General features: G+C 44.8%; 1 protein-coding gene across 2 annotated transcripts; it reads right to left on the bottom strand.

Annotated features, from left to right (window-relative positions):
* Positions 1-8,024: 8,024 nt before the first annotated feature.
* CNOT6L (CCR4-NOT transcription complex, subunit 6-like) lies at positions 8,025-18,581 on the bottom strand. 2 transcript variants are annotated; one of them, XM_009894051.1, is made up of 11 exons: positions 18,470-18,581; positions 17,823-18,009; positions 17,259-17,344; positions 16,689-16,808; positions 15,832-15,900; positions 13,651-13,808; positions 12,466-12,620; positions 10,863-11,029; positions 9,506-9,730; positions 8,607-8,809; positions 8,025-8,237 (listed from the first exon to the last, which is right to left on the bottom strand). In XM_009894051.1, exons 1-11 carry the CDS (start codon positions 18,579-18,581, stop codon positions 8,025-8,027), a joined length of 1,695 nt encoding a protein of 564 aa, XP_009892353.1. The 2 variants fall into 2 exon arrangements, with proteins under 2 accessions (XP_009892353.1, XP_009893117.1); XM_009894815.1 differs by having other exon boundaries at positions 10,878-11,029; positions 16,719-16,808.
* Positions 18,582-27,841: the final 9,260 nt, after the last annotated feature.

Raw genomic sequence — 27,841 nt, 5'->3', positions numbered from 1 at the left:
CGATAATAAATAATCGGCTACGGTGATATAACCCCTCTGCACCGAGAGATGCCGGGTTTCGTGGCACACCGCCGATGTTTGCTCTGCTCCCGGGGTTTTGGGCAGGGGGCACAAGTCTTCCCCTGTGCTGCTGTCCCTCAAAAAGGCTTTCCCCTCGGGCACCCAGTGTCGCCCTCCGTCGCCTGCGTGTGACGGCAGCCCGTCCCGGGCGCTGTCAATAAAAGGATGAACGTGCTTCCCTCCCTGTGCCACGGCAGCTCTTTCTGCGCTGGTTTGTGTAAAAATTGCGATTTTTGGTGGCGGAGGGGGGATATAGACCGGACCACGGCACCGTGGAGCCCTCGGCTGCTTCGCTGTAGGGCTGTTCCTAACGCGCCGCCTTTCCTCTGTCCCGAATTTTTGGTGCCTTTTCTTGACAGCTTCTGGGAGGAGCAGGTTGTGCCGTTGGTGGGATTTGGACGAGGTCTGAGCTCTGCATCCCCGCGGTGCTGACTTCCCATTGCGTGTGCAACTGGGAGATACTGGGAAATTTCGTGGCTGGGTCTCTCTGGGTGGACCCCCGTTTTCCTGGGTTGGATGCACAGGTCCTGCCAGGAACCGTGGTATGGCACAGGGGACGTCCCTTGGCCACGGGGACCGAGGTGACGCAGGTGTGACTCGCAATCCTGCAATCGCCGTTTCAAAATCTGGCTTGGCCGTGCTGGTAGTTGGTGTCTCGGAGGTCTGGGGATGTCCCCAAAAAGGGTATAGGAATCAAATTTGCGTCACCACCCTGGATGCCGAAAGAGCATCCCACGGTCCCTGTGTCCCTCCTCCCTCCCACCACGTGTTTCTCAGGAACCACAGCAGGGGACGAGAGTGGTCGCAAAAGGGCTGTTTATTGCCTACGGAAGGGCATAAAAGTACACAGGTGGGAAGAAACAAGCAGGAATTTCGCCCTCTCCATCATGTGGGAGCGGTATCCCATCTTCACGAGGCAGGGGGGTGTTTAAATTAAAAAAAAAAAAAGAAAAAAAAGGGGAGGGGGTTGGGGAAGAAAAAAAAAGTGACAGGGTTTTGAGGACGTCCCTTTCCCAAGCTGCCCGAGTTCTTTCAGAGGGAGAGGAATAGAGGATCCGTTTGTAAAAGCAAAGGGGAGAGCTGGAGAGATGGTTTCTTACTGTTTATTCCCGTGAGAAACGTGGAATAAGCAAATTACTCGGGTTTTTTTTTTTGCTCAGGTCTGAGTTGAAGGCTGCCTCGTAAAGAGACGTAAACCCCCTTAAAATTTTAGCGTAAGCATGTCCGGGAGTGACACCAACACTGCAGCTTCCCCCCTCTCCGCCCGTACTTCCATCTTTTGAGGGACAGGACCTTGCGGTTGCAAAGACAACACCCAAGAAAGAAATCCAAGTTAAAAAAAAAAACCCAAACTAAACCCTCACCTCCCAAAATAAGCGCTGGGAAATGGGGCAGGAGGGGGAGCCCACGCTCCCATCGCCGCTGCTCCGGTCCAGCCTGCCAGTTTATGAATTAAGGGCATATTTAGCTCCCGGTGGTGCACACAAATGCTTTAATTACTCAGAAAGCAAACACACGATGCGCTAATTAAAAAGGGAAAACAAAGCCAAAGGCATGGAACACGTCACTTACGAAGAAAGCCACCGTGAGGGGTGTGGGTTTTTTTTTCGGTTGACTTTTTCTTTTTGCTTTGGAACAAAGACAAATAGAGACCAACGCGCTCAGTGAATGCCTAAATTGTAGGAACTGGGAAACAAAGAGGACAAGACCGCGTAGCGGGATGGCTCTAACCTTCACTGCTCAAACGGTGAGGGATTTTGCAACCTAAACGCACCGTATAATTGCAGGGAGGGAGGGGGGGAAATAAAAAAAGAGAAAGAGTCATCTCACTTGGCGTGCTTTGCCATCAACGCTGTTTAAAAATGCCCTGAAGTACCAGAGTACCCCCAGTGTTTCTCTATCGTCACTCTTATTTGCCGATATACCCCGAGAAACTGTACTCCTGAAGTCAGTCATCCTCGAACGTAGCCAAACCAGCAAACTTTATCATCTTTTAATACCTCTTATACTTTTTATAGAGTCAAATAATTTTTTTTTTTAGGATGAAGGAGTTCTTTAAAGGTGTTCATTTTGCCCCTTTTCTGATCGTGCAATGCCTGCGCCTGCCTCAGCCGCTGCTTTTTTGTCCCTGCTCTTGTTTCTTGGAGGAAAAGCAAACGCGTGGTCGGTGTCGGTGCAGAGAGTGGTCCCAGAAGATACTCCGTCAGGTAGAGTTGTGCCCGGATCCAGAACCTTATAATTTCCTTCTAAAACTGTTTTTAATCTTAAAGCGAGTTCTTGGCCGAGGCTTGGCATAGAGACTTAAGACACGAGCGATTTCCATCGCGTTCTCTTGGGGTGTGCGTCACCTTTGACCGCCGCGGGGTGGGGAAGGGAGGGCATGTCACTATATTTCTCTCATCTTATAAAAAAACTGATGAGCTGCGTATCACAAGTCGCTTTCCCTCGCTGTGAGATGGAGAGACTCGGCTAATAGTAGCGTCTATCAGAAAAACCCGAACCTCTCTGCATTCTAGGGCTCGTTTCTTTGGTCTCTAACAAATCAGGTCCTCCGTCCACCCCTGGGTGAAACCCCTCCGAGACCAAACGCTTTGGCTCCTTTTGGGACGCGCGGTATTAGGCAGGTGAGGTTTTTTCAATGCGTGTGCTTGGTGCTGAAACCACCCCCCTTCTGAAGCCAACATGAACGTCAGCAGGTCTTGTATGCTGCTTCACTTCCTACCAGGCAGCTTTGGTTGTGAAGACCGCCCAGAAGAACATCACACCGCTGTGGTGACCAAGTAGGACAACGACCCACTGCTCTTCTATGTTGAGAGCCTGATTTTAGCTGAAGCACCTCCTGCCGCTGCTTAGCGTAGCGGCGTGCCGGGTAAGGATGCGCTTAGATCAGTCATCGCCCCGTACAAGGGGCAGAGGGTCTTTCCCAAGGTTTGAATTGGACCTTAGATCTTCCTTACCATTACAAGAAAAATACCCACGCAGAAGCCAAGAACAGAGCAATCGTAATTACGTACGAAGCGGAGGTCGCTGGGGAGAAGACAACTGCTATTTGCGATTAAACTCCCTTTTTTTTTTAAACCGCTACAAGGGGTGTGTATCGCATCAGCGTGATATTCCTAACGCAGGCTATTGATTTGGTTTGGAAAGGACTAAAAGACCTTTCGCTCCACCCCGCTACACCAAGTCTCACGCCAAAGGAAGGTTTTGATGCCAGAAGCTGAAAATGAAGTCGCTGCTGCTGTGTTTGCTCGGTTTAAACTTGGTCTTGAGCCCGCCAGCCACTTCTGGCTCCTGCTCCCTCCCACGGCGGAGTGAACACTGTGCTCCTGGAGTAGTAATCCTTAAAACCTATCCCCAACCTGTCTTCTAAATTAACAAACAAACTTTGCATTTCAACGAGCCCTTTTGGCTTTCCCCCCTTTCCACCACCTCACCAAAACGAACCCCCAGAGAAAGAAGTGATATGAACCTTTGAGGTCTCGAATTCCCGCTCGCAAGGCGGACCCGACGTCTTGCGCGCCGGGTGCGGAAAGCCGGTCTCCAAAAGCCCGATATCCCGGATTTAAGCGGGAGCTGCAGCTGCTCAGCACCTTTGTGAAGCGCAAGAGCGTGACCGCGGATCGAGGAGTCTCCGCAGCAAAGCCAGCAAGGTGGGAGACCGTCAGCCGTCCGCACGCGGTGTTACGCGAACGCTGAAGTTCGCGGTGTGGTTTTGAAAGCTGCATTCGGGCAGCGGTGAGTGTTTCTGAATAGGTTAAGAATCAAAGATTTTGGCTTTCTAGTCTATAAAACACAGAACAGCGAGGATTTGGGATTAACGAGACCTTTTCTGGATGTGTCTGCAGACTAAACAGGAGTGGCTTCCAACAGACAGAGGAAGGTTACTAATAAAATGAAGTATTTCCTCAACAAATGCTAAAAAGAGACGAGGAAAAGCTTTTAACGAGGCAAATGGGAAGGAAAGCTGGTCTCGGACCCCAGTGTGCCGTACCTGACTTCAGCGTGCGGTACGCAAACGGTCACGCTCCTTACGTCGAAATAAGGAAACAAAAATATTCAGCTACATTGTACAAAATTCTCTCTTTTTTTTTTTTATATATATATATATATACATACACACACAAACCCCCGTATCTAACAGATTTACCATATTGAATTTTAAAAAGTTGCTTGTAGAAGGGTGTTGGATTTTATTTTCTCTGCTTGCTTTAGGCAGTGCTGTTGCTTAGAAGTTGACACCAGGCACCATATTTTCTGAAAGCAAACCGAGACAGCGAGGAGCAATAAAGGACTTCAGAGCTTTTTCCCCCCCCGTCTCCGGCGTCGACCGCCAGGGCACGGCGACGTGCTGGGAGCCGAGATCAGGGATGGAGAGAACCCAATGGTTTCCCATCCATCTCTGTTTAGGGTTGGGGATATTTTGCTTCGTATTATTCCCTCTCCCCTGGAAAACACTCTCCCAGCAGCTTCCAGCTGGGTCAAAAAGAAAATTAGCGGCGCCATCTGGACGATGCGTATTTTTACCGCAAGGGATCATCCTGCGCGTCAGGCTGAGGGCTGCCTGCTCCGCCGCTCCCTCTCTTCTCGGACCACAAAATCCCTACGGAGAGTGGCGTTTCTGCTCCGTTGGGAAAAAAATGCGCAATCCCTTTACTGCTCCTGCCGGGAAGGGAAAAAAACCAGAAGGAAAACAGGGAAGGGAGCCAGACATGTGAAAGGTGGGTAAACACGTCCCCGGTTATGTGCATCGACTGAAACATAAACAAGACTCCTTTTTTTTTTTTATTTAAAAAAAAAAAAATAAAATCCAGAGGTTTTGGGCAACATCGGTTAAAATAACTTCTTTTTTTTTTTTTTTTTTAAAAAATCGCACAGCGTAATGGACGTTTGGAAGTGCGTTTCGCAGCAGAGAAAATCCAATGAAACACCTTCCCGCAACAGAACACTTCAATCGGTTCGAAACCAAAGGAAAGTCAAACGTAGAGCAGTGTACAATGTTTGCCAGGTAATTATTGTTTGGTTGTTTGTTGGTTTTTTTTGTCATCCCCATCCTCTCCCGCCCCGATATTACAAAAGATTGTTGTCGGTTTTTATTTTTATTAATAAACGGGCTCCTCCGCAGTTTCATATACAATCATAGGTGAATTTGAAATTCCATTTTATACAAACAGCTCAAAAAATATTGGGAGTGAAGTATGGTAGGAGATATTGCTCACGTTGCTAGTTAACATGCGTGGAGGAAAAAGGAGGAGAAGGGTTTGTTAGTGCGCACCTCCGGAGCAGAGCAACCCCCTCCCCCCCTTCCAAAAAAGATACAGGAGCTGATTACAGAAAGGTAATGTCCACAAAATTAAGTTTTTCATGCTATTCTACTTTCCAGTACTATACTCTCAAATCGCCCTCGCGATTTCTCTGCAGCGGCTAGGTGGCGAACGCTGAGGTATATTAAAAAAGAGATACCTGCACCTAGAGAAAAACAAAATCCGTCTTTAGAAAGGGCTTTTTTTCCTTTTCCTTTCTCTTTTTTTTTTTTTTTTTGGTGCTGCACAAAGGAATCGCCGTACAGGAACTTCACCCAGCTACCATCGCTTCCAATTTAGAGTAGACAATAGATGACGCCTCCGTTATTTTATTTTATTTTTTAGGCACTTCTTTTAAAAGGGAGTTGTCGTTTCGTTCGACCGATTTATTATATTTATTATTTTTTTTGGCGTTCTGTCCCACACCGCCCCCTCCCCGGCCCCCAACAAGAGTCAGGGAATAGTTTTCTACTCTAGCTCCAATTTTTATTTTTCTTTTTGTTTTTTTTTTTTTTTTCCTATGGATAATTTCCTATGTATAAAACGACAAAGGAAACGCTTAATTAAAGAGTAGAGGAACAGCCTGACTTAGCAGTCTTGCAAGACAGAAGATGGCTCCTTAGTATTTCAAACTAATTTCACAATTTCAATTCGCCTTTTTTTTTTTTTTTTTTGAAAGTATACGAATGAGACATAAATATAGGCTATCGATCTGTTTAAAAATTTCATTCACATAGTGGAAAATTTTTCTCATTTATTAAAAATATCACATTTCGAGACTAGAAACAGTAAAGTGCATGGAAAGTTTAAAATATAAATTCAAGAAAATCTTATAGCAGCAAAAAAGCAGAATAAAGAAAAACTTAAAAACACAGACACAACCTTTTCCTAGCACTGTGACATTATTATTATTTTTTTTTGTTGTTTTTTTTAAACATTAAGTAGCCAACCAATTTTTCAGAAAATTGCATCACGTTTAATGCCTCTTGAGGCACAAGGTTTTGAACTGGCCACCTAAAGCGTAAAAAGGAGGGGGAGGGAAAGGATTTCCAACACATCCGAAGAGCATTAACAGTTGGGAATGAACCAGCAGCTTTTGAATTCAACCCTGACCGACAACAGCAATTAAAGATTCGTTAAAAAAAAAAAAAAGTGTGATGGCTATTTGGCAACTAGGGTCAGGAAAAAAAATCCAACCTTTTCCTAGCACTGTGACATTATTATTATTTTTTTTTGTTGTTTTTTTTAAACATTAAGTAGCCAACCAATTTTTCAGAAAATTGCATCACGTTTAATGCCTCTTGAGGCACAAGGTTTTGAACTGGCCACCTAAAGCGTAAAAAGGAGGGGGAGGGAAAGGATTTCCAACACATCCGAAGAGCATTAACAGTTGGGAATGAACCAGCAGCTTTTGAATTCAACCCTGACCGACAACAGCAATTAAAGATTTGTTTAAAAAAAAAAAAAAAAGTGTGATGGCTATTTGGCAACTAGGGTCAGGAAAAATAATCCAAGGAATGACTCCGGCTACCGCTCGCTCCCCCTGCGACAAAAACGTGCCGAGAGGTGCTCCGCGTGCCCTTCGGAGACAGAAGTAAGGTCATTTCCAGCGGCTTTTTCCTGTACCCTACGCTTACGCAGTCAATCCCAAGTTTCCCATCTTCGCACCCGCACTTGGGAAAAGTGGGAACCTGGGATGGATTTGCTACTTCTTTATTCACCCGGAACCCAAACGCTTGCAAGGGTTGGCTTCGAGTGCGATTTCTTACCATTTCTAAGTGCCGTTCCCAAACTGCGCTGCTGAACAGCGTGTCGCCCGGGCTGGCCAAAGCCGAGAGGCAGCTCCGTTTCACGGAGGTCCTTCGGATCCCCGCGCATCTCGCCCAGAAAGGACCGAGTCCTTCAGAGCTCCGGGGAGGGGGGAAGGGGGGGGAAAAGCCACCGTGGCATCGGCCGAGCGAGCGATCTATACGCAGCATTAAACGCTCACCCGCAAAGTCTGGTGAGACGTAGCTCGGCTGGAATTTTTGTCGTAAACGAAATTACATCAGGAGAATTTAGACCTGCAATTTTATCACAGATATTAAGCCATCTTTGGTTTTCTGATATTAGTTAGACGAGGGGCAGGGCCACACTGCTAATCAGTTATAGTCAGGTATTAAGTGCTTCGCTAATGTGCAAAATTTCGTTCGGATGCAGAGTTCAGTCTCCCTTTTGGGTTCAAACAAACGGTATTTCTAATAGTCTTCCTACAAAACAAGCATTTCTATTTTTGTTGTTCTTTCTCCTAAAAGGTTGGCTCATTTTGCCACGTTCTGGAAAAAAGCATTATTTTGAAATATGTTAATAAGCAAGTTTTTCATCTCATTTGTCCGTTTCTAAGTGCAGCTTCCTACTGAAAAGAAAAAGCTTGCCAGTTGAAAGAAAAAAATACCACCAACTTAAATTAAAAACCTGGACAGGGAATAATACTTTGGTTCCAGCCCTAGTGCCAAATGATACCAATATGCACCAAAATGTGCAAAATCTCATATCGAACACATAAGGAAAGGAGCTCGAAGAAGCAGCTTAAGGTTGGCCATACTTCACTCCTATATACTTTGATTTACAACTGTACAGGTCCGTAACAACAGGTCCTCGCCCTCAGAGGGGCAGGGCTCCACACTACCTCCTGCTCGGCAAGTGCACACCGTTGACAAGAGGCAGGAGCGGAGGATGGAGTTCGAGTTGTGTTAACAGTGAGAAGTGGTCTGAAGGGATGTGAGGGTGTGGACACCCAGTGATGTTGTTGTCAACCAGCCACTGAGGGTCCAAAGGCCCCAGGACACCAAGCACGTTCATGTGAGTGTTGGAATAGAAAATGTAGTCAATCACACCCTAGGGAGAAAGAGAAACACGAGAGTGAGAACAGACCTCGCTTCTGGCGACCTCAACTCGGCTGGCTTCTGGCTGCCATCGGCAGGAAGAGGCACAGCGCTGGAATTAGGGTAAGAAACGCGGGGGGCGTTTTGGGTTCCAAGCGCTGCATCCGTTCTCATTAAGTCACTGGCCGGAGCCAGGCGGGAAGCTTAAAAACACCAGCAAATCAAGGAATTGTGCGCGGTAGGAAAGCGTCCAGCGAGCGCAGGAACCGGTGACGAAGCGCTTACAGGAACAAAGAGAAAGACAGCCAACGGTCAGAAAATTAAGACAGCATCCTGGGGAGACCAGGTCAATGTCTGCCATTTCAGAAAAATCGCTGCTTACTTTGAAATCAAAAGTGTAATTGGTGTAAGGCATCAAGTTGTTTTCATAGGCGCTCTTCAGTTGGAAGCCATGGGTAATTCTTCCTTCAGAAGCCCCGTTTTTTCCGTTGCCACTGAAGTTCATGAGACACTCGTTATAACGCAACTCCTTGAAGTCCTTGTGGTTGTCAGCTACTATGCCATTGCTTAAGTATTCCACTACACCTGTTTGCAAAGGAAAGGATTCGGGGAGTTGTTTTAAAATACAACGTTCAGGGAATGTGGGCCTCGGAGTTAGAAACCAAAACACCAGTAAGACACCCCGTGAGACCAGAAAAGAGCTTTCCATCTAAGGGGAGATCTGCACAGCGGCTCTTTCCCACGTCTGAGCCACCTTTCTGACACGCAGTCGGGGAACGGAGGGTCTCCCGTTGTTTTGACACAATTTTTTGAGGATTACAGTAAACCCATAGCACGTGTGCTGTAGTACACGTGCGTCGGGGTTCTAGAGAGGCGGCTTTCATACGCGTACCCGATATTACAGCATCAAACCTCATAATTACTAAAGCAAACCCGTCTCCTTAGAAAGTTTTCATCTTCCATCACGAACTCGCGTCTTTCCTACTTATCATCACCGCTCAAGGCACGGGTATTGATTTAACCATTTATTTAACAGCTATTTGTGCTTTTCTCCATCTTTCCAGGTGCACCCAACTTTTCTGGAGCTGATGACGAAAAGCGGTCTACTCAACCAGAGGACTTGCCTTCTCTTCAGCCGGATTTCAAAAGACAGCTGCTACTATGAAAGTTTTCATCCACGCCGACCCAGGGAAGTGCAAACCGCCCCATCGCCCTCAGAGGAGAAGAGGATTCCAACGTTCTAAAAACGTAAGTTAAAAATTAAGCCAAAACCAGTCTTACCTGAATCAGGCAACGAGTTGAGATCCGCGCACAGCACCAGAGGGATAGAGTTAGGATCTGCTGTTGGGCTACCGGGCCTGCTTGAAGCTTTCTCGAGGATATTTTTCAGTTCCGAGACAAACATCATAGTCTGAATGAGTTTCACATCTGAGTATTCGGGGTCCCAGTGCATGTGGGCGTTGGCCACAATAAGCAGCTGTTTGTCCACATGAAGAGATTTCATACCTAGATTAACAAATAGATTTTTATCAGCGAAAGGCCGATCGTGTGAATGCAACGGATTATCCCTTTAACATTTAGGGTCCAGCTACTACGGACTCCAGCTCAGACACGCCAGGAGACGGAGGTCCTTTCGTCACTGGAAAAGCGGCATTACCTGGACCGCTTCTCTTTTCTAAATTAGCAGCGCTTACATAATATTACGTGACGAAATCTCTCCAATATAGGAAAGAAATATCCAGCGTAATTTACACGGTTACAATTGCATTCCTTCGCTACCGCTCAAGTGGTCACAGCTTGACTGGGCGCCACTATTCAATATTTAAGGCACGAGGGAGTTTCCTGACTCTTAGCTGCCACGGTACAGCAAATTGTTCCCTCAGGGAAAAAAATTCAGACGTGCTTAAGTGACTGCAGTATGAACCTGGCTGCTGCAAAATGCTACAGATGGTTTTACTATTTATCTGCGAAACCGTACTTTGAAGGATGGGGCATAAAGTCACAGGCAGCTCCTTCCAGTCCTGCAATTTAGACATTATCCTCCTTTGAAGGGTACGCGGGAAACAAGGGATCGAAAACCCAGACACGCAGACAGAGCAGAGCAGGGTGGCAATCTGAAGCGTGTCGAAATTGTCTACTGCATCTGATCAAACTTAATGAAAATGTGACAGTCAGTCAATCAAGTGGCATGAGAAGATACCTGATAATCTCCTTCTTCCACATCACTACGTTAGCACTGTCATATAATCACTGGGGGAGGATGGGAGGTTCAATCAAGGGGGAAAAAAAAGAGAGTTGAAAATAGAAGTTGAACAGAACCAACAACTATTGGCGTACGCGTGTAACACACTGACCTTGGAAAAGCCGAATTCTTCAAGTAGAATTTAACAGAGTAAGTCAGCAGGGACAAAAGCTTGAGAGGAGAAAGCTAAATGCAGGGCGTCCGGCTGCGAGTGCAACCAGCCCAGGACATCAAGTCATCAGTGTCCCGTCTTAGCCACCGATGGGCTATCAGTTCCCAAATTAGCAGAGCGAGCAGCATTTGTTCATCTGCAAGTATTTGGTTATCACCGCCAACAGCAATAATATTCCTACAGACTAACTCACACCTTTACGTGGAACTCAGTAACAGGAGCACCACGGTCATACTCACTTGCTCCAAATAATTCTTTGTGCACCTCTAACACCACGGCAACTCCGATGTTGTCCTTTGTCATCACTCTGTTTAACATGGCTTCTGAACCTTCAGAGTTAGCCATTGCCACCTGGTTGAACTCCACCGTATGCTTCTGCACCAGCGTAAATCTGATTAAACAAAGAGAACCGCGTGTGAACAGGCGTGAGGTACAGCCACGTGAAAAGACGCGGTTTCTACCTGCACTCCAGTCCACCGCATCCAAGGTGAGAGCCTGCAGGACAGGGTGAGGCACGTTTCTTTCGTCCTCTCGTTTTATAAAAGAAAAACCAGTTCTAAGAAACGTTCTCCCAGTCAGGATAGAGCTCTCGGTCTGGCAAGTGAGATACTCTCAGGGCAGACGAGATACCTGGGGCTTAGGAAGTGTCTGCTTGTTTCAGCGTAGAACCCTGAGAGCGCTATTCAGAGCAACGCTGAGAGGTTATCACACCTCCTCAGGAGAGTTCTAGGCCAAAAATTAAGATGAGATGGTAATTAAAGGCTTGCCTTTGACGTTGGGCAAATGCAGCGTTAAAAGCCAGCTTCTTTCAAACCACTAGCTACCGCCACTCGTTTTGTGAAATTGGTTTTTTATTCCTTTCCAGCCTTAGGATGCCTGAAAACGCCTTGCTTCGGGACGAACTGAAGGCTGCCTATTCAAAAGGGTAATTTTGGTTTAGAAATTTAAAAAAAAAAAAAAGTATTAATAGCAATAAAGAAAAAAAAAAAGGATTTTTTTCTGTTTTTTAACTGAGAGCGCCACAACATAATACCCAGTTCTGTATATTTCCTTGTTATTATCAAGGTTTGAAGGTTTGAAAAACATCACTTGTTTGTTTTCACAGACTTCCTCTACTCAAAAGCAGTCGAGTTGTTTTTATACATGATCCCGAAGGCATATTTTTGTTTCTGGAAGCAATGAAAACTCTGAAAAGGAGCGAAAGCTTTGCGAAACTTCCATTCCAACTACCGAAAACTGTTCTGAGGGAATATTCAAGAGGGATACGCAGCGTGGCACAACCCGTGAGCGGATTACACAGGTGAGAAGCGTGAATGCCAGCGCCTCTTTCCCCTTCCCAATCGTTTGATGCTTTTAGCGTCGCAGAAATTTTTGGATCAGGTATTCAATAATGTAACGTTTCCGCTCATAAAAGCGGAGAATATTCTGTGATCCCTTGGCAGCGATAGATCTTCTACTACCTGAAGATTGAGCCAGCGCGGATCTTTAATCTTAGAGGGGGCGCAACTGCTGTTGAGCAAGGCAAAAGTTTGTAGAGAAGGTGATCTGCCCAAAAATGTGCACATGAAGCACCTAAGTTTTTACTCATACTGGCTCTCCTGCAGCTCCCCTGTTTCTGAAGAGAGATCTTTCACCCTAGACTGAAAGGAATGGAAGGCTTCTGTCACAAATAGAGCAGCAAAAGGGAAGGGGGGATCGTTCTTTGTAGTCAATCTTTTGTTTTATAGCACAGTACTTTGGTTACCGTGCACCCCAAGAGAGGAAAGCTTTCAGACCTAAATCAAGCCGTGCTTAACGTATTTTCAGAAAGCTGCTTCTCCCCCTTACTTTTCAGTTTTGAAGAATATCGCACAGCCATCCACATGCTTTTTCTCCTGCTCGGACATGATTTTGGCACGTGACTTCGGCGAAAAGAATCCATCGTATCCTCGTTCTTTCAAGGCTGGCAGAAAAAGGGTGAAGTATTGCTCGGTTTCCACTTCCTGGAATTGAACACAAATACCTTAAGGCTAACGAAGTCAAGTAAACCCTTCCTATCGCTGTATGGCAACGTGGGCTTGCCTTGGCTTGCAGTCAGCAGCTCTCACCAAAGCAAAAAGCTTCTGTTTGCACAAATCATGTCACTTCCTAGATTAATGGCCTTGCTGGAAACAGATTTGCATTCCTGGATGTCCTGGAATCCTCCCAAAAGGCAAAGTGACAGGTGTATTTTGAATACCAAGAGATGACACCTGATATTTTTGACATCTGAATGCCGATACCATCTTAGGTTAAAACTTCGGAGAGGTCAATAGACATCCAGCAGCGATTAATATTTAATCTGGAGAGCTCTTTCGCACGGGGCTCTCTCACTGTCCTATAACAATACATTTTCTTTGTAGTAACATTTGGTCTCTAAGAGGATTTCGGAGGTCAGTGCCTTGAGGTTTTCAGATCAAGGTAACTACTCTCTTCTTACTCAAGATTTTTGCCTACCAGAACTTGCTTAAAAAACGAAAGATCAGTTTAAAGGCAGAAGCGTTCAACTGTTCTGAACATCAGCAATAAATTTCTAATAATATATCGGGAGACGGGTACCAATGACAATCGATATTTAACTTTGACCGTGCGTGTCCCCTTGTTTGCCAATGAGAGTATTTTTGAGACTTGAGCTTCTGTACCAACATCTGCACCAAGCAGGAACGGACGAGGAACAAGAACAGCAGCATTTGGGGTCATTATAGCGGTCTATATTCTCCCCTTCTGCAGTAAACCCCGTACACCCAAGAGGGAGACTATTTAGGATGCTTATCCGAGGGGGAAATGACCCAGACCTTCCAATGCAAATTACCTACTGATTTAACTAATTTTCTCTCACTCACTTTGTCTCATTTCATAAAACACGAGCCGAGGCGTAAACAAGGAGCTGTCAGCAAGCAGGCGAATACAACGTTTTCAAGGGAGCGTTTCGTTCTAAAGGTGGAAGTTACTGTTTTCTGTTTCTGATGAAAAATACAGTACTTTTCCAATTACCTGAAGACTAATGATATCTGCATCACAGTTGACGATTTCTTCCATGATTCCCTTTTTTCTGTACTCCCAATTGAGTGCCCAAGATGGGCAGTAGCCATAGAGCTGCCGGGTGGCGTATTTATCGCACAACACGTTGTAACACATGACTGTGAATGAAGCTGGCAGGAAAGGAAGAAAGAAAGGGAAAGGTCATCAGCCTCTGAAGACTACAAACGTTGAACTTATTCAAGCCAAAATACTGTATCTTACATGGTCTATTCTGAAGGACCTACTGAACACAAGTCAGTGGGCTTATTCCACTGAGCGTTTTGTGAGCGGGAGTGAAAAACGGCCCTGCTGAGCCGGCAGTTATCATGTCAGGCTAAACTCTGCCTGAAAAAAAATCAGCGTTACTACCAAAATGAGACGGCGTCGTGTGCGCAACAAAGCAATGCAATCCCATTGCGCAGCCAATTCTTTATTACCTTTGAGGGCGGGGGAGATGTAGCGGTCGGCAACAATTAGGAAGAGTCTCTCTCTCTGGATTTGGGGGTAAGGAGAGGGAAAGTAGCAGCTATTTCACTGATGGCATCAAAGCATTTATTGCATGAGGTGCCTTGATACAGCAACTTCAGTGACCTGTACAGTTCTAAAGCAAAGGCAAACCCAAGCTGCTAAAGAAGCCGTCGCTGTGTCACGATACCGCAGCGTCAGAGAGAAACGCTGCTTTAGAACGCTTCATTTTTAGGCAGTCTGAGTCCGAAACATTTGTACAATGTTCTGAGCACCCGTACAACATTCCAAAGTTGTTTCTGTGTCTATCGAGTCTAAGGGGAACAGAGAGGTCTGGGTAAGGGCAGGGAGGGGAAGGAGAAATGAAGTCATAAATTAGCAAGCACCTAATACGTTATTTGATCACACTTTAAAAAAAAAAAAAAAAAAAAAAGAGAAGTCAGCATGCAGCTCATCAGATCATTCAACTTGAAACACACTTCTTTCACCCACAACCTTCTCGACTCCCTTAGATTTTTACACCACTTTAAAACGGTAGGTAAACCCAACATCCTAGCTCTGTGCCACCGGGAAAAGGCTGCTCATATTTGCAGAGAAAGAAGTAAGGTTTTGCTATGAGGCTACCCCACAGCTGTGATTTTTTTTTTTTTATACTCATAGTCAAAGAAGATTTCCGCTGTTCAGTTGTTCAAATTTTATAACAACCAATTGTCCTGTTACAGTTTCTACCATGAAATATTCCACAGCTCACTCGCCTAACACTATGCGATGACTTCTGAAATTCTTCATTGACTTCTGAATTCTGTTTCTGCTCGAGAAATTTGATTTAAAAAATACAACCGAAGCCTGTGAAATTCCAGTGACATAGTGATTTGTACAGGAACTTGAAACAGAAATGCAGAACTTTATGTTGTGGTGGCTTACAAGACTTTTGGTATCTCCCATCTCTTCCTATTTTTTTTCTGTTTTGTTGTTCTTTAATAGGAAAAAATGTGACAGATGATCTTAACTGCAACATCAGCCTGCCTAACACACGGCCCAGGTAAGTTTTGAAGACCTGCCATCGTCACGCTTCTAAAAAGAAAAAGCGTAGAGGACTGTCTTGCTGGTTATTAATTCGATCATCTGCAGTAACAATACTGGCATTTTTCTTCTTTAAAGAAGCTCACGGATGCTTTTTGAGGGCTATATTCAGGATGCGCAGGGGAAGAGCCACTGGACTTGGACAGCCTGAAGAAATGCTGCCTCTTGCACTTTACCAAAATCAACAATAGAGGGCATTAAACTAACTTCATTACCACGGGTTTACTTGCAGATAGGGACTTCTCAGAGTCTCACTTTAGTCAAGCCTGTGCACAGACACAGCGTTTGTACACAATTATTTTACAGTTCTTATTATTTCTGAGAAATTAAATTTTTCCAAAAACAGCTCTTTGGCTTGGGCATCAGTGGCTAGAACAGTTATGAAAAAGCCTAACGTGGAAAAGAAAGGACCATCGTCCCATTCGAATTACAAAAAAAAGGATATTTACAGCATCGTTATATGTTAATTGTTTTAGTACAAATCAACACAAATTGCTATCTTCAATCTGATCTACGTAAGGCAGAAGACTTCTCTGCAAATAAAGCCAAAGAAAAGTTTTTCAGCGCATCATTGTGTGAACATAGGGAGAAGAACCACAGATTTACCTGAGGGCAGAATTTGGTCTCGCTCTTTTAAAGTAATCCATGGCCTCGGAGGCAGCTGCTCTGGATGAACTAAAAAAAAAAGCACCAAAAAACAGTAATTTATTCAGGGTTTATATTTGTAAGTTACAATTTCTAAGTCTAAATGATGACTGAACAGTAACGTTCTATTCTGTGCTTTGCAACCCCAAATCCCAAGTCTTTTTACACTCCAGGGGAGGCAAAGTATTTGAAATGGCTAGCTACAGGATAAGAGAATTTGCCGCTTTTAAGATTCGTGACTATTTTTGTCTCTTGCTTTCAAATCTAGAAGCACCACCGAAATATCCCTGCCCCTTGAATATACTGCTGAAGAAGGGAAGGGCGAATCCTGTAGTGGTTCGGACATCCTGTACTCCAAGAATCTCGCCCTATAGCCATCATTCCTCCAATGTTTTAATTTAGTAGACATCAAGCGGCAAAACAGAAAGCTCGGTTCCAGAACCACGGAGCAGGATTCAAGTCAGGTACTGGATATTCTTAAGCGCAGTGGTATTTCTAGATCTAAATGGGACATTCTGCTAGCATGTGGATTATCGTTTCTACCGGAAAATATCAAAATGGCTTCAGCAAGGAAGACTTTGTTGGTAACTGAAGGGTTTCAAACAGAACAGCGGGAACAGCTGGCTGGAACACGGTGTCAGGGGAAAAGCGTAGACAATCTACGTCAACCTCTTCCACTGCGTGCGAGCGTGTGTTCCTGTGTACGACTGGAACCACTTGACAATAACGCAAAAGCAGTTAGAAAATACTCTCCCTTCCGTGGTTCAGAATCTTGTTTTAGCAGGAAATGCTGTCAGACACGCATGCTTTTAAACCACTTCTGTCAATCAGATTTGTAGGGCTGTCACCTGCTAGATTGTCAAGCATGTAGTTCAGTAGCTTTCGGGTTCCGTCGGGATCCTGGTAGAGGCTGAGAATATCTTGTGATAAAGGATTGCCTGCCAACAGCATAAAACAACAACCGGGTGATTAGCTGCCTGACTTTCTTGAGGCTTTCCAACCAAAGAAAATCTCCCATAATGAGAACAGACAAATTGACCCAGAAGTTATTCAGGTTGCTTAACTTGGAACCGTAGAATACCACAGTAACGGATGCTAGAAGGATAGCTAGCGCACACAGACTTTCTTCCTTCGACACACCTCAATCAAATAATATGGTTAAAGGGTTTATTTGCCTATCTACAGATTTGAAACGGACTCGTAAGGGAAGTTTAATAGCATTAAAAAAGAAAAGCATTGTTTTCCAAACTGGCTGGTCATTTTTGCTACAAGCTTAATATCTCAAATAAACTGTAAGAACATACTGAGGTAATGCACAAAGGTTTTGAGCTCAGCCCCCTCAGTAATTCAAGAGCACTCCTAGGAATGTTTAACTGTAAAGAACTCACCTTTCAAACCTAGGGTTTGTAGCTGGAAGAGCCGTCCAAGTTCATAAGGCAAAACCCGTAACAGATTGTTATTTAAAAGCAATTCCCTGCAGCAAATGCAAAAACACTTTTGATGAGTATCACTTCAGAAGAAAACTCTTAAAGCGCTATATGCTGCTCATCTTCAAAGATGACACTTTTCACCCTGATTTTTTTTTTTTATATTATGGAAAGATATGCCAATCTTCCCATTTCAAAGCACGACCAAAACACTTTCATTAGGGAAAAAAAAAGCCACAAAAACCCCAAACACAAAATTAAATCAGGGAGAATTTAAACAGCTGGTAATCACCAAATCTCAAAGACTGTTTCAGAGCAGAAGGCTACACAGCTTACAGACATGTATCTGTAGAGATCAGAAAAGAAGGGTAATGAACCCAAAAGTAATTATTAGAACTGAAGCTTTGCACCAATCTTGATTTTGCAGAATTATTTTACATACAGGAATAGAAAGCAAAATAAAATTCTCAGTCCCAATCCCAGAATATAGATTTCTGAAAAGTTAACCAGAATAATTTCTCTTACCTGAGAGATACCATGTTTCCTAGTTCTGCTGGTAAACTTCTGAGTTTGTTGGATGACAGATCCAGGTAAACCAGATTATGAAGCTTGGCAATATCAGGTGGAATGCGAGTAAGATTATTGTCATTGAGGTGCAGAGCAGTCAAGTGCGTCAGCGACCAAAGTGCCGTACTTAAGCTCCGTACTCTACCTAAAAAAGAAAAGCAAAGAACCGCCTCTTCAGTCAGGTTTGCACTCTCAGTCCATCAGGTATAAACTACGGGAGATGTCCAAACATGGGACTTCCAGTGTGGAAACTCTGCCGCTTACTGGACGACTCAGTGACGCTTGCAGAAAATACCTCTGCGCGTCTTTTCCACGAGGAGACTTTAAATAATTATCTAACCCTCCCGGTTAGAGACCAAGGTACGGTTCTAGGGAAGCAGATGTGCTACCCAAAAACTCACGTCCAATCTGAGTCGGTGTTTTAAATCAAGTTGACGGAATGTGAGCCAGCCAAGGTCCAAGGCAACCTGGTAAGTCAGTCGCTCCTCCTCCCCCAACTCAGAAAAACTCTTTTCACAACAGGGCTCCCTATCTGAAAGCATCTGATGCGATTCTGGGGCACCAACGTCTGCGCCGAACCAAAAATCAAAACCAAATCAACTCACCCGAGATCTCTAGTTCAGCCCAGTGCGACTTCTTCCCGTTGGCTACCTCTTCTGCTGACATGATGGTGTAAATTCTGCGAGGATCCGGAGGATCATATTTTTCCTTTGGCATCCCTGTTAGTCTGAAAGATCATCGGAACCGTTACCGTCTGTCACTTGACAACATTTCCTCATTTCTAGCCCACCAGGAGATTACCTTCCTCATTGACGCTCTGCAAGAACGCATGCCCTGGAGTTTAGGTATAATAAATATTATGTTGATGTGAGCCCAACTGCTCCCAGGTGCTCAGACCTTTGCAGAATAGGGGCCCAGGACGGAAAAGGGCATTTCTTCCTACAAAGTTTGGTTTTCTGCCGTTATCTACAGCTTTACCTTGTACCGCCCCGACGCAGACTTTCTGGATTTCCTAGTTTATCCCCCAGACCGAAGCATAACCTACGTCATCGCTGAGTTATTTGCTGTGTGCGGCACCTGCAGACAAGATGACAGCGTTTCGCTAGTGACGGTGAAAGCACACGGATTGCTCCTTCCTGTAGTTTTCCCAGGGAGCCAACGACTGAAGGGAAGGCTCTTCTTTTTGCTTTCACAGCAATTATTTTCAACATCCAAAGTCCTACTTTTGCACTCCACTTACACAAGACTCGAAATCGCAGAATGAAGGGGAATTAGCTCAATTTTGCCATTAACTGTCTACCTTTTCCGTTTTGGGCTTTTTCACGCTCATTATCAGTCAAGACCTTTTTTACTGCTAATGGCCTAGGAGACATAAAACGAGCTCAGGTACAATTCTCGTTAGCTCTTCTTCTGCATACAGGGTTTCAGCCCAGTCCAAAACTATAATATCAGATGCACTCGTGTCTTAAGAGTGAGCTTGCACGCACACAAATTCAACTGATCTCGTTTTCAGATTCTTGTCAGAAGAGCGCTCCAATGTCCCGTTCAAAAAAACATACGCTTTCCAGATGACACGGGGAGAAATTGCCATCCGTACCTCCCCAGACCATTGTGCTGAGAAAGGCTGGGGTGGGGGGTAGAGGGGTCGTTTGGTTTAAAAACATAAGGTTAGCTGCATTTGCCGTTCACTGGTCTTTTCCTCCCCAGACACACAAACCACACAAACCCTGATTTTATACAAATCCAAAGCAGCTGGTCTACAGGATGCTTTTTTTTTTTTTTTTTTGCCTCGTACATACATCTCTACTACAACTGGCTGCAATAGCCGTGAAGCTCTTTAATAGAATTATAACTCATTTCGTTTGCTGAACTGACGAGACAGAAAACTATGAAGAATTTGAGGAAATTAGTTCAGGTTTGGTTTTTTTTCAGCTAGTCCAACTAAACAAAGATCACACGTCCCCTTTACGAGCTTAAAGGACTGCAGTTTTTTTTCCAACAGATGCAGGTAGCCAAAACAGCGTTGCGGCATCGCACAGGACAAGGAGTTGTCAGGGCTGTCCCCTGCGAAGGGTCTCAGTTACAGGTTTGGAGCTTCCTTCCTCGACGAAAACGCAAGGAAATTCCATTCATGCTGAATTAAGGCTCCCTGTTGCAAGCGCAGGGCAGATGCGAGCCCTACATCTAATTATAGCCGACTTCTATTTACAGGTGAAGTCATAGGGCGAGGAAAGCTGCAGGGTAAGAGGATTCCACGCTCACGCTGCTCAGCTGCAGCAATTCAGTTCGAGGCGATGAATGAAACAGATTACTTAAGGACACGGGATTAGACCTGAAATCCTTCGATCCTCGTTTCAGAACCCCAAAATCGGGAACGGTACTTCCCGGCACACAATCAGAGTTACAGGCTATGCTTCGGGAGCGCTAAACCTCCAGTGCTCAGGGTTTGCTGGGTTTATCTTCACTGTTAAATACATGGATGTGCAGAGGCAGGGAGCAGCCCCGGCCCCAAGAACAGATTCCTCACAGCCCCCGCCGAGAGCCACAAGAGCTCTATTTCACCTTTTCTCCCGGGCATCTTTGCCCTTAGACGTGTCTGAAACTAATCCACATTCCAGCGAGTCTCGACACGGCTCTGCCTGGATTTTGCTACACCCCTGGAGCCGACCAGAGACATCCAGCAGATCCGGGAATCGCTGCCGAGACCCGAGCACTGGGAGAGCCTGCAGTCCCTGGCAGCTGCGGGGAGCGCGGTCCCAGTCCCGACACCTGCGGGGAACCACATCGCACCGCTACCGCACTTTGTATTAAAGCCTAATCGCCTCGAGTAGCACCGAGTGTATCATATACTGTACGACTCAATACAAATTTTACGTGATGTACACCCAAATCAAGACCGCGGTCCTAGCGTTTCAGACAGGGCACAAACGGAGCGATTCTGTCCGTGCCAAAAAAGCAGCACGCTAGTTTTGCGGCAACTAAAGCTGTCACCTCACTGCCACAGAGTTACCTGCAATGAGCCTTTAATAGAAAATGAGATTTCATCACCTGGCAGTATTTATTTCATCCGCAAGTCACACTGCAGGTTAGAAGAGGGAAGGTTAAAAGCTGGGTGGTGAAAATCAAGCAGAATACTAACAAAGGGTTAAGCATTTACGGCAGAAGGGAGTTTTTTGGATCTTTAAGTCTTAATCATCAAACATTTGAATCGATCCAAGACAGATCTTCATTTTGCTTTTTAATCTGTCGTATCTTAAAACAATCTGTACTTCTACCACATCTGGATCTAGGACATGGCAAACTTTGCTGTACAATACCCAGCATCGGCATTTGGGTGATCGGTCCGTAAAACATGCTGTGCTTACCAGGTCTTCGCATTCTTGTCTTTTACAGCATAATATTTTAGTAAAATCAGACCCAGGCAGATTTAAATTTCAGTTTCCGCATACCGAAACTCCTCCCTGCCCAGCATAGCGCTAAAAGCTTTGGCAACGGTTCCCTCCTATGGGCTTCTCAAGGTGCACTTCCAGCTAAAAAAGCAAAGGGGGAAATTATCTGTATTTCTGCTTGCCGTTTCATGGCAAGCCAGCCACAGATGGCTAACAGCTCAGGAAGGCTCCGTCCAGCCAGGGGTCCCTTGCTGTCACACACGCGTCGATTCGAAGTCTCGAAGCGGCAGCGGTCTCCTCCAGCTGCCGAGCAGCCTCGTTGGAAACCAGAGCGGGGCTCACCGTTCGCCAAACCCCAACAGCTTCGCTCCTCGCAACGGGGGAGAAGTCGGACAAATATCCCAGGGCTGGGTGATGAAGTCTTTAAAACCACGGTGGTTAGACCATCTGAGTCACCCCATACTCATCCATACCTGCCCCCAAGCCAAGAGATGACCACTGACCGGGTGACACCATCAAAAAGCTTCGGGATCACAGTTTCCTCCTTGGCAGGGAACCCAATTAAATTACGTTGAAGCATCGCTCGTTATGAGAAGTGCTCTGCCAATTTAAAGCAATTTGCGGCAGTCAGAGGCCCTCCAATGAAATGAGCCCGGAACCGCGAGTCAAACGACACGCACATTTTTTCAGATATTAGTCACTTTAATATTATTTTGAAATAGTAGTGAGTCAAACGAGCATCAGTGTAATTTCCACAGTTACAGAAAAGGGAAAACAAACCTAAATCAAACATACTTTTTTTTTTTTTCTTCTGCGTAACAGCAACATTGAGCAAGACTTGAAAGCCACCACATGTATTTTTTTGAAGCAAAAATGAATTCTGCCTGAGTTCCCAACTCCTATCGTTCCCATCTCCTCCTCTGCTTGTCCTGGAACCAAACCAGTATCCAAAAATCCAGGCCTATTTTTGCTTGGTCTTCAGGGAGCTACACCGAGTTCCCTGAATCAGTTAACCCCAAAATCGGATGCAGGAACCGAAGTAGCACTGATTTAGGTCAGCTTGAGCTATTGTGGAGTTGCACCCTGCGGGTTCAGGCAAGGCCTTTGCTAAAATTCAGCTAACACAGGTGTGGCAAAAGTAGAATATGTGCACTCGGTTTCTTTGCTTTTCAAGTGGGACCAAAAAAAAAGTTCTTGCCGGCTTTTCTTCTAAAGATTTCCCTTGCAAAACTTTTGAAGCTGCTAAAACTGACAAGTCTAACCATGTAAATTTAAATAGTATGACCCTGATATCGTGTAAATTAAAGAAAACCTGAGTATGAGAACATCAGTGGATTAGTAAGAACAATATTTAAGGGCTGAACAAACTTCAAAATTTGGGGGTTCTAACAATGTTGTGCGGATGTGCTAATGCTTTGGCTACAAGTCCATCCTCCAAAGCCTAGAGATGATTGGCAGAGCAGCGTTCCTCAGCTGAAACACCGAGTGTGGTCCCAGGTGAACTTAAGCAGCTCTCACTCAGCTGTATATAAAAAGGGTTAGGGCGAAGGTGCTCAGTTTGGAAGTGTTGCAAGCAGTAGGTCTGTGGCTGCCTTTTTTTGCACTCTTGTTTTTATTTGCTGGTTTATTTGGTGACTTTTGTGTGTGGGGCATGCTGACTAACAATGGAAGCCAAAAAAAAAAAAAGGTATGATGTAATATAACAATACTGAAGGTGTGAAGAGTGGCAAAGAAGAAAGTTTTGAGCTATCAAGCTGTAATATAGGCTCTTATTCTGGAGACACGTTTTTTGGGCAACAAACAACAGGAGCTTCTGCACACTCAGAGTTTCCGACATTCAGGTAAGAGCAGAAAAGAGCATTGTTCTTCTGTGCTCATCTAAGACCTTCTGAAGTTATACAGGTGTGGAGAATATGAGATAGGCAGGATGTTGTCTGCAGTATGAAATATAAACTGTGGTTTTTGGAGGGAAGAAACTGAAGGCAGCCCTACAAACTGCATCAGCACAAGAGAAAAAAGGACACTATGCTAGGGATTAAGAAACTTCTTAACTCATAGTGTATTTTTTTTGTATGGGTGGGGGAAATCAACAGCAGCTGTGAACATAGAAAATGTCTTCCATTACACAGCACATCCAAACACAGCAAAGTAACTATCTCAGGGTTGCCATGAGAGATGAATTGCATCACTATCACTTTTAATCAAGTCAGATCTCTTCTTCCGAAGGCAAATGTCCCTCATCAAGCAGTAGGATTAACGTATGTTCAGAGGCAAGAGAAAGCTTGCTTTAAGCTGTCCAGATTATTTGGCATCTATGTTGCAGGAGGGCTTTGAAGCCAGATAGGTCGAAGTCCCTTAGAGCTATGTGCTGCTGCAAAATAATGACCAGTCCCTTCCCCAGAGAGGTTAGAAGATGCATTTCTTAAATTACAGCCACTATAATGTGTTGTTCCATTGAAGTTCTGTCATACCTCAATGCATAAGGTCTGCTTTTAACAAGGAAGCAAATCAAAAAGAGCTGCAACTTCATCTCGTTTCAGCCCTACGTTCATGGATGTGTTGGCACAACTCAAAATCCTCGCCTCCAGCAGAGTGACATTCTTTGTGAATTTTTTTTTTTAGTCTCTGTATATAGATGAGTCAAACTGCCAAAGCATTTTGAAAACTATCCAGCAGACAGCCCTGAATCATTCCTCCTTCCTCTGCGCAGCAACAGCTTACTGTCCATCCACTTCCATATGGTGATCTCTCCCAGGAATTCAAAATCCTGCTGGCTGATGAGGCCAGAGCGCGTGCGTACGCGTGTATACACACAGGCACATGTTATTTAATGTTGGAAAGTTGGACCACAAGCTGGAAAACAGAGCCTTTTTTATCTACGTATTCTGTAAACAGGACTAAATGGTTGCAAAGGGAGGAGAGGAAGGTTACTTGTCTGTAAGAAGCGTGCCCTGTTTTTACATGAGTGTATGACAAAAGTCTCCCCATTTCGGCCTCCCGAAGGAGAAGCACAGCCAATACCCACAAACCCAAAAACTGACTTAGAGTACTTCAGGGGGGATGAAGATCAAGCAAATAAGGTGGTTGTTTAAGGATATGTGAAGGGGATTTAAAACAAAACTGCTAATGGTAGAATATGTATATTTCTGTTAGCTTAAGGTAAACTCCTGAGTATATCAGCGTGTATATAGTATCTAGCGTACATACACAAGCAAGAAAATAGGCATGGGGAATTTTGATAGTCTTTTCCTTGGATCTGAATTTTCTCCATTGTGCTTTCCTGCAGGAACATGTTGAACCACCTCTGCGTATGTTGTTTCTACCAAGAGCTCAACGAGCACCGTGAGTCTGCCAACAAAGGTACTGTCTCCTTTCAGTTTCTTATTCCGAGTAACTTGATTGGGAATAGAGAGTATCATGGAAAAAAAGAAAAATGCCTCATCACCTTTTTTTATTAAAAAGAGGAAAACACGTGTTTTGTTACTTTGATTTTCTAATACTCATATTTCAAACAATCTTTGAGGAAAAGATAATCAAAGTATGTAAATAGAGACCATTTGGACACAAGCAAGTATCCTAGGAGGATAGTTAAGCAGTAAGTGAAAATAGATCGCAAGATGAAATTTGAAGTGAATAATAAATCTAAGGAATAACAAGTAAAATTTCAAGCCTAGCACCACGGAGCTAGCAAACCAACCATGAAGTCCACAAGTACAACTGAAAAAAAAGAAATTGTTTTATAAATCTTTAAAAAGACTCGTTTATTTTCATATCATCCATCCAAGAAAACTGTTTCTCACGAGAAGGCACACTGACTCTGCCGTGCAGAGGGCTGCTCTACGTAAACTTAGTATAGGACTGTTGATCTCTGCTCACAAGCAGTATCTTCTTTAGCAGAAAGAGTCCAAAACTACACCGTTAAGACAACTGTGGAAGTGCAGAGCATTAGTCATTTACTTCTATCTCCTTTCAAGTCTGTAGCAACAATACCTCTGCCTTTATAGTAACCTCTAGACAAGGCCTCAGCTCAGTTTTATCTTTTCTTTTTTTTTTTTTTTTTTAATAACCTGGGCTCCAAGTGGGAAAGACAGGACCTTACTTCGGTAATGCTGTCAGCAGATTCCATCAGCTTGTACTCGTGTTCTGATAAGGCATTTAAAAATTAATGAGGTAATAACCGGGGTCGTCTTGAACCCCATCAGTCATGCATCTAAAACCAAACTTGCTTTAGTAAGATGTCTTTGTTACTTTTAGGTTCAGTACTTAAATTCCTTAACTTGAAACTTTTAGGGAGTCATCATGCATATTGCAAGCCGAAAGTTTTATTAAAACTGCCACCTCTTCTCCCTGATCAAGATCAATATTAGATGTAGTAAATATTTCAACAAAATAAGCTTTAGAAGCCATTTTCACAGTCCTTCCTTGTACCTATTACAAGGCAGATCTCCTTCAAAGACTACAGCTTTATATTGCAGTTGATGTAGGCAAAATAAGCAGAAGTGGGAAGACCTAAATAGTAGGATCTCTATACTGATGGGGAGAGGACTCAAAGGTGTTCCTCTAAGCTGTAACTGGCCAAGAGGCATGTTTGTGCCGAGAAGCAAAAGGGAACAGACTCTCGCTACGGTGCTGCCGGTGCCTGGCAATTTTATTTTTCCCATCGTCAAAGGGAAACTCGCAGCCATCCACCAGGTTTGGAAAAAGGTTGTACAGACAGGAGGCTTCTTCAGGGTCGGGGAGAGAGCGCTACTGCTTGATAAACTTAGTGGACAATTTGGAAAGCATTGCCATCTTTACCAGGGCGGCAGCAACCCTGTGAGAACCTGCATGGAGGATTTTGGACTTGCATTCACCCACTCCAGCCAGCGAACCCAGAAGCGTGGTGAAAAGGACATGTCAACCACACGCACAGCAGCAATACGTAGGAATTTGTCCAAACCTCGCTCTAGTTTTTATTCCATGTGGTACTTAGATTAGGTTCAGTAAGAGGAGGCTATTGAAGTCCTGCGTGCTCAGTTTCACAGAAAACCCTCTCTTTACTCATTAGCGAGTTCTGCGTCCTGCGAGAGGTGCAGCAGTTCACAGGGATCTGCCAGAGGCTGTCGCACAAAGGGGCTGTTTTCAGGGATTGAAAACACAGCCGCTGTTACCTTAACTACACAGCTTGCTCCTTTTCCAGTAGGGAATTGTCTGTGCCCGGCACACCGGTGAGGGTACTGGCTCAGCTCATGCCGAGCTGCTCGTGTGCTGTCGAGCCCCTGGAAGGCCAGCAAAACAAGGCGGACCACCGGCTGCGGTGACGTTCAGCAACCACATCCCGCGAGGCTTCTCGCCTCCTCGACCCGTCGGGACGTACGGCACGGGCCCAAGCGCAGGGAAATTCAAGTTGGGGGTGGGAATAACGCAATGCAAGAGGTAACCAAGAACCTGCAGCTGATAGTCAATTCGGTGGCGGTGGGATCCCAGGGGGCTTCATGTTATCACTTCAACAAAGACCATAAAAGCCCAGAGAAGCACAGAAGAGTCATAGAAGTAAACCTTGGAGGGGGGAAAAAAAAAAGGCAGCAAAAGCCAAGGGGAGGAGTGGGAAGGGAGGGAACGAACTGTATTCAATTAATTCTAGAGCCAACTGGCACTCACTTGATGGAAATGCTAATTGTCCTACTGACATACACCCACTGGTTATTTCCCCCTGTTCCCTCATCTCCTCTAAATGAAGCACAGACGCTTTTCTTAAATCACAGGTAACACAAGAATATCCAGGTTTCCACCCTTCCTTTTCCTCTATGTCACACCCCCACTTACAAGAACAGCCGAACTATTTACTGCATGGAAATAATACATAGCATTATGTAGTTATTTCTAGTTTCTGTACTTAGTTAACATTTCAGTCTTTACTCCAAAAGAACAGTTTTTGCTCTGTTTGAATTAGTCTGTTACCTCTTCTTGTGTACATAAGAACTCTTGAGTATCTGCATCGAGTTATAGAGTAATACCTGCCTTTGTCTGCAGATGCCTTTTATACTTATCGCTTCCAAAAGAGTTGTTAGGGGCCAGTTTACACGCAAACACAGGGTAGGTAGCTCATCAAAACCAAAGCTCTGATTAACAGAAACGCATACAAGAGGTCTATTATCGGGCAAGAAGCGTTTCAACAGGCAGCCTGTAAATAAACCTAGTAAGAAGCCTCTAGAGGGATGGTTTAAATAGTACATTTATTTACACAAGTATCCCACAGTAGTTGAAAGAAATGACCCATTTGCAATGCCTCCCCATCCCCTGGAGAGCACTGGTCTTTTAATGAGATACAGGACAGAGTGGCTTAAAGGATTAAGAACTGAAGTCACTGGGAGTTTGGAGAAGGAAGCAGCCAGTGCCGGATCAGTAGCAAGCAGCAAGACAAAAGGCTGTCCTGGGCTTTGGGCACAGAAGGAAAGCAGCCGTGCGTGGCTGCAACTGAAGGCAGGAGGCTTTCCTAGTACTGGTTTGACAGCCATAGGAGCGGGGAGACAGAAAACACTCTCAACAGCAAGAACTGAGTAAGCTTAAAGCGTTGCGGTGTGCGAGCATCCCTCTGAGCCTCGAGGG

This window comes from Charadrius vociferus, unplaced genomic scaffold, assembly GCF_000708025.1.
Source record: "Charadrius vociferus isolate BGI_N301 unplaced genomic scaffold, ASM70802v2 scaffold1010, whole genome shotgun sequence".
In the NCBI taxonomy this organism is placed as follows: Eukaryota; Metazoa; Chordata; class Aves; order Charadriiformes; family Charadriidae; genus Charadrius; species Charadrius vociferus.
The sequence above is the reverse complement of the archived record's forward strand: the minus strand, read 5'-3'. Positions and strand labels throughout refer to the sequence as shown.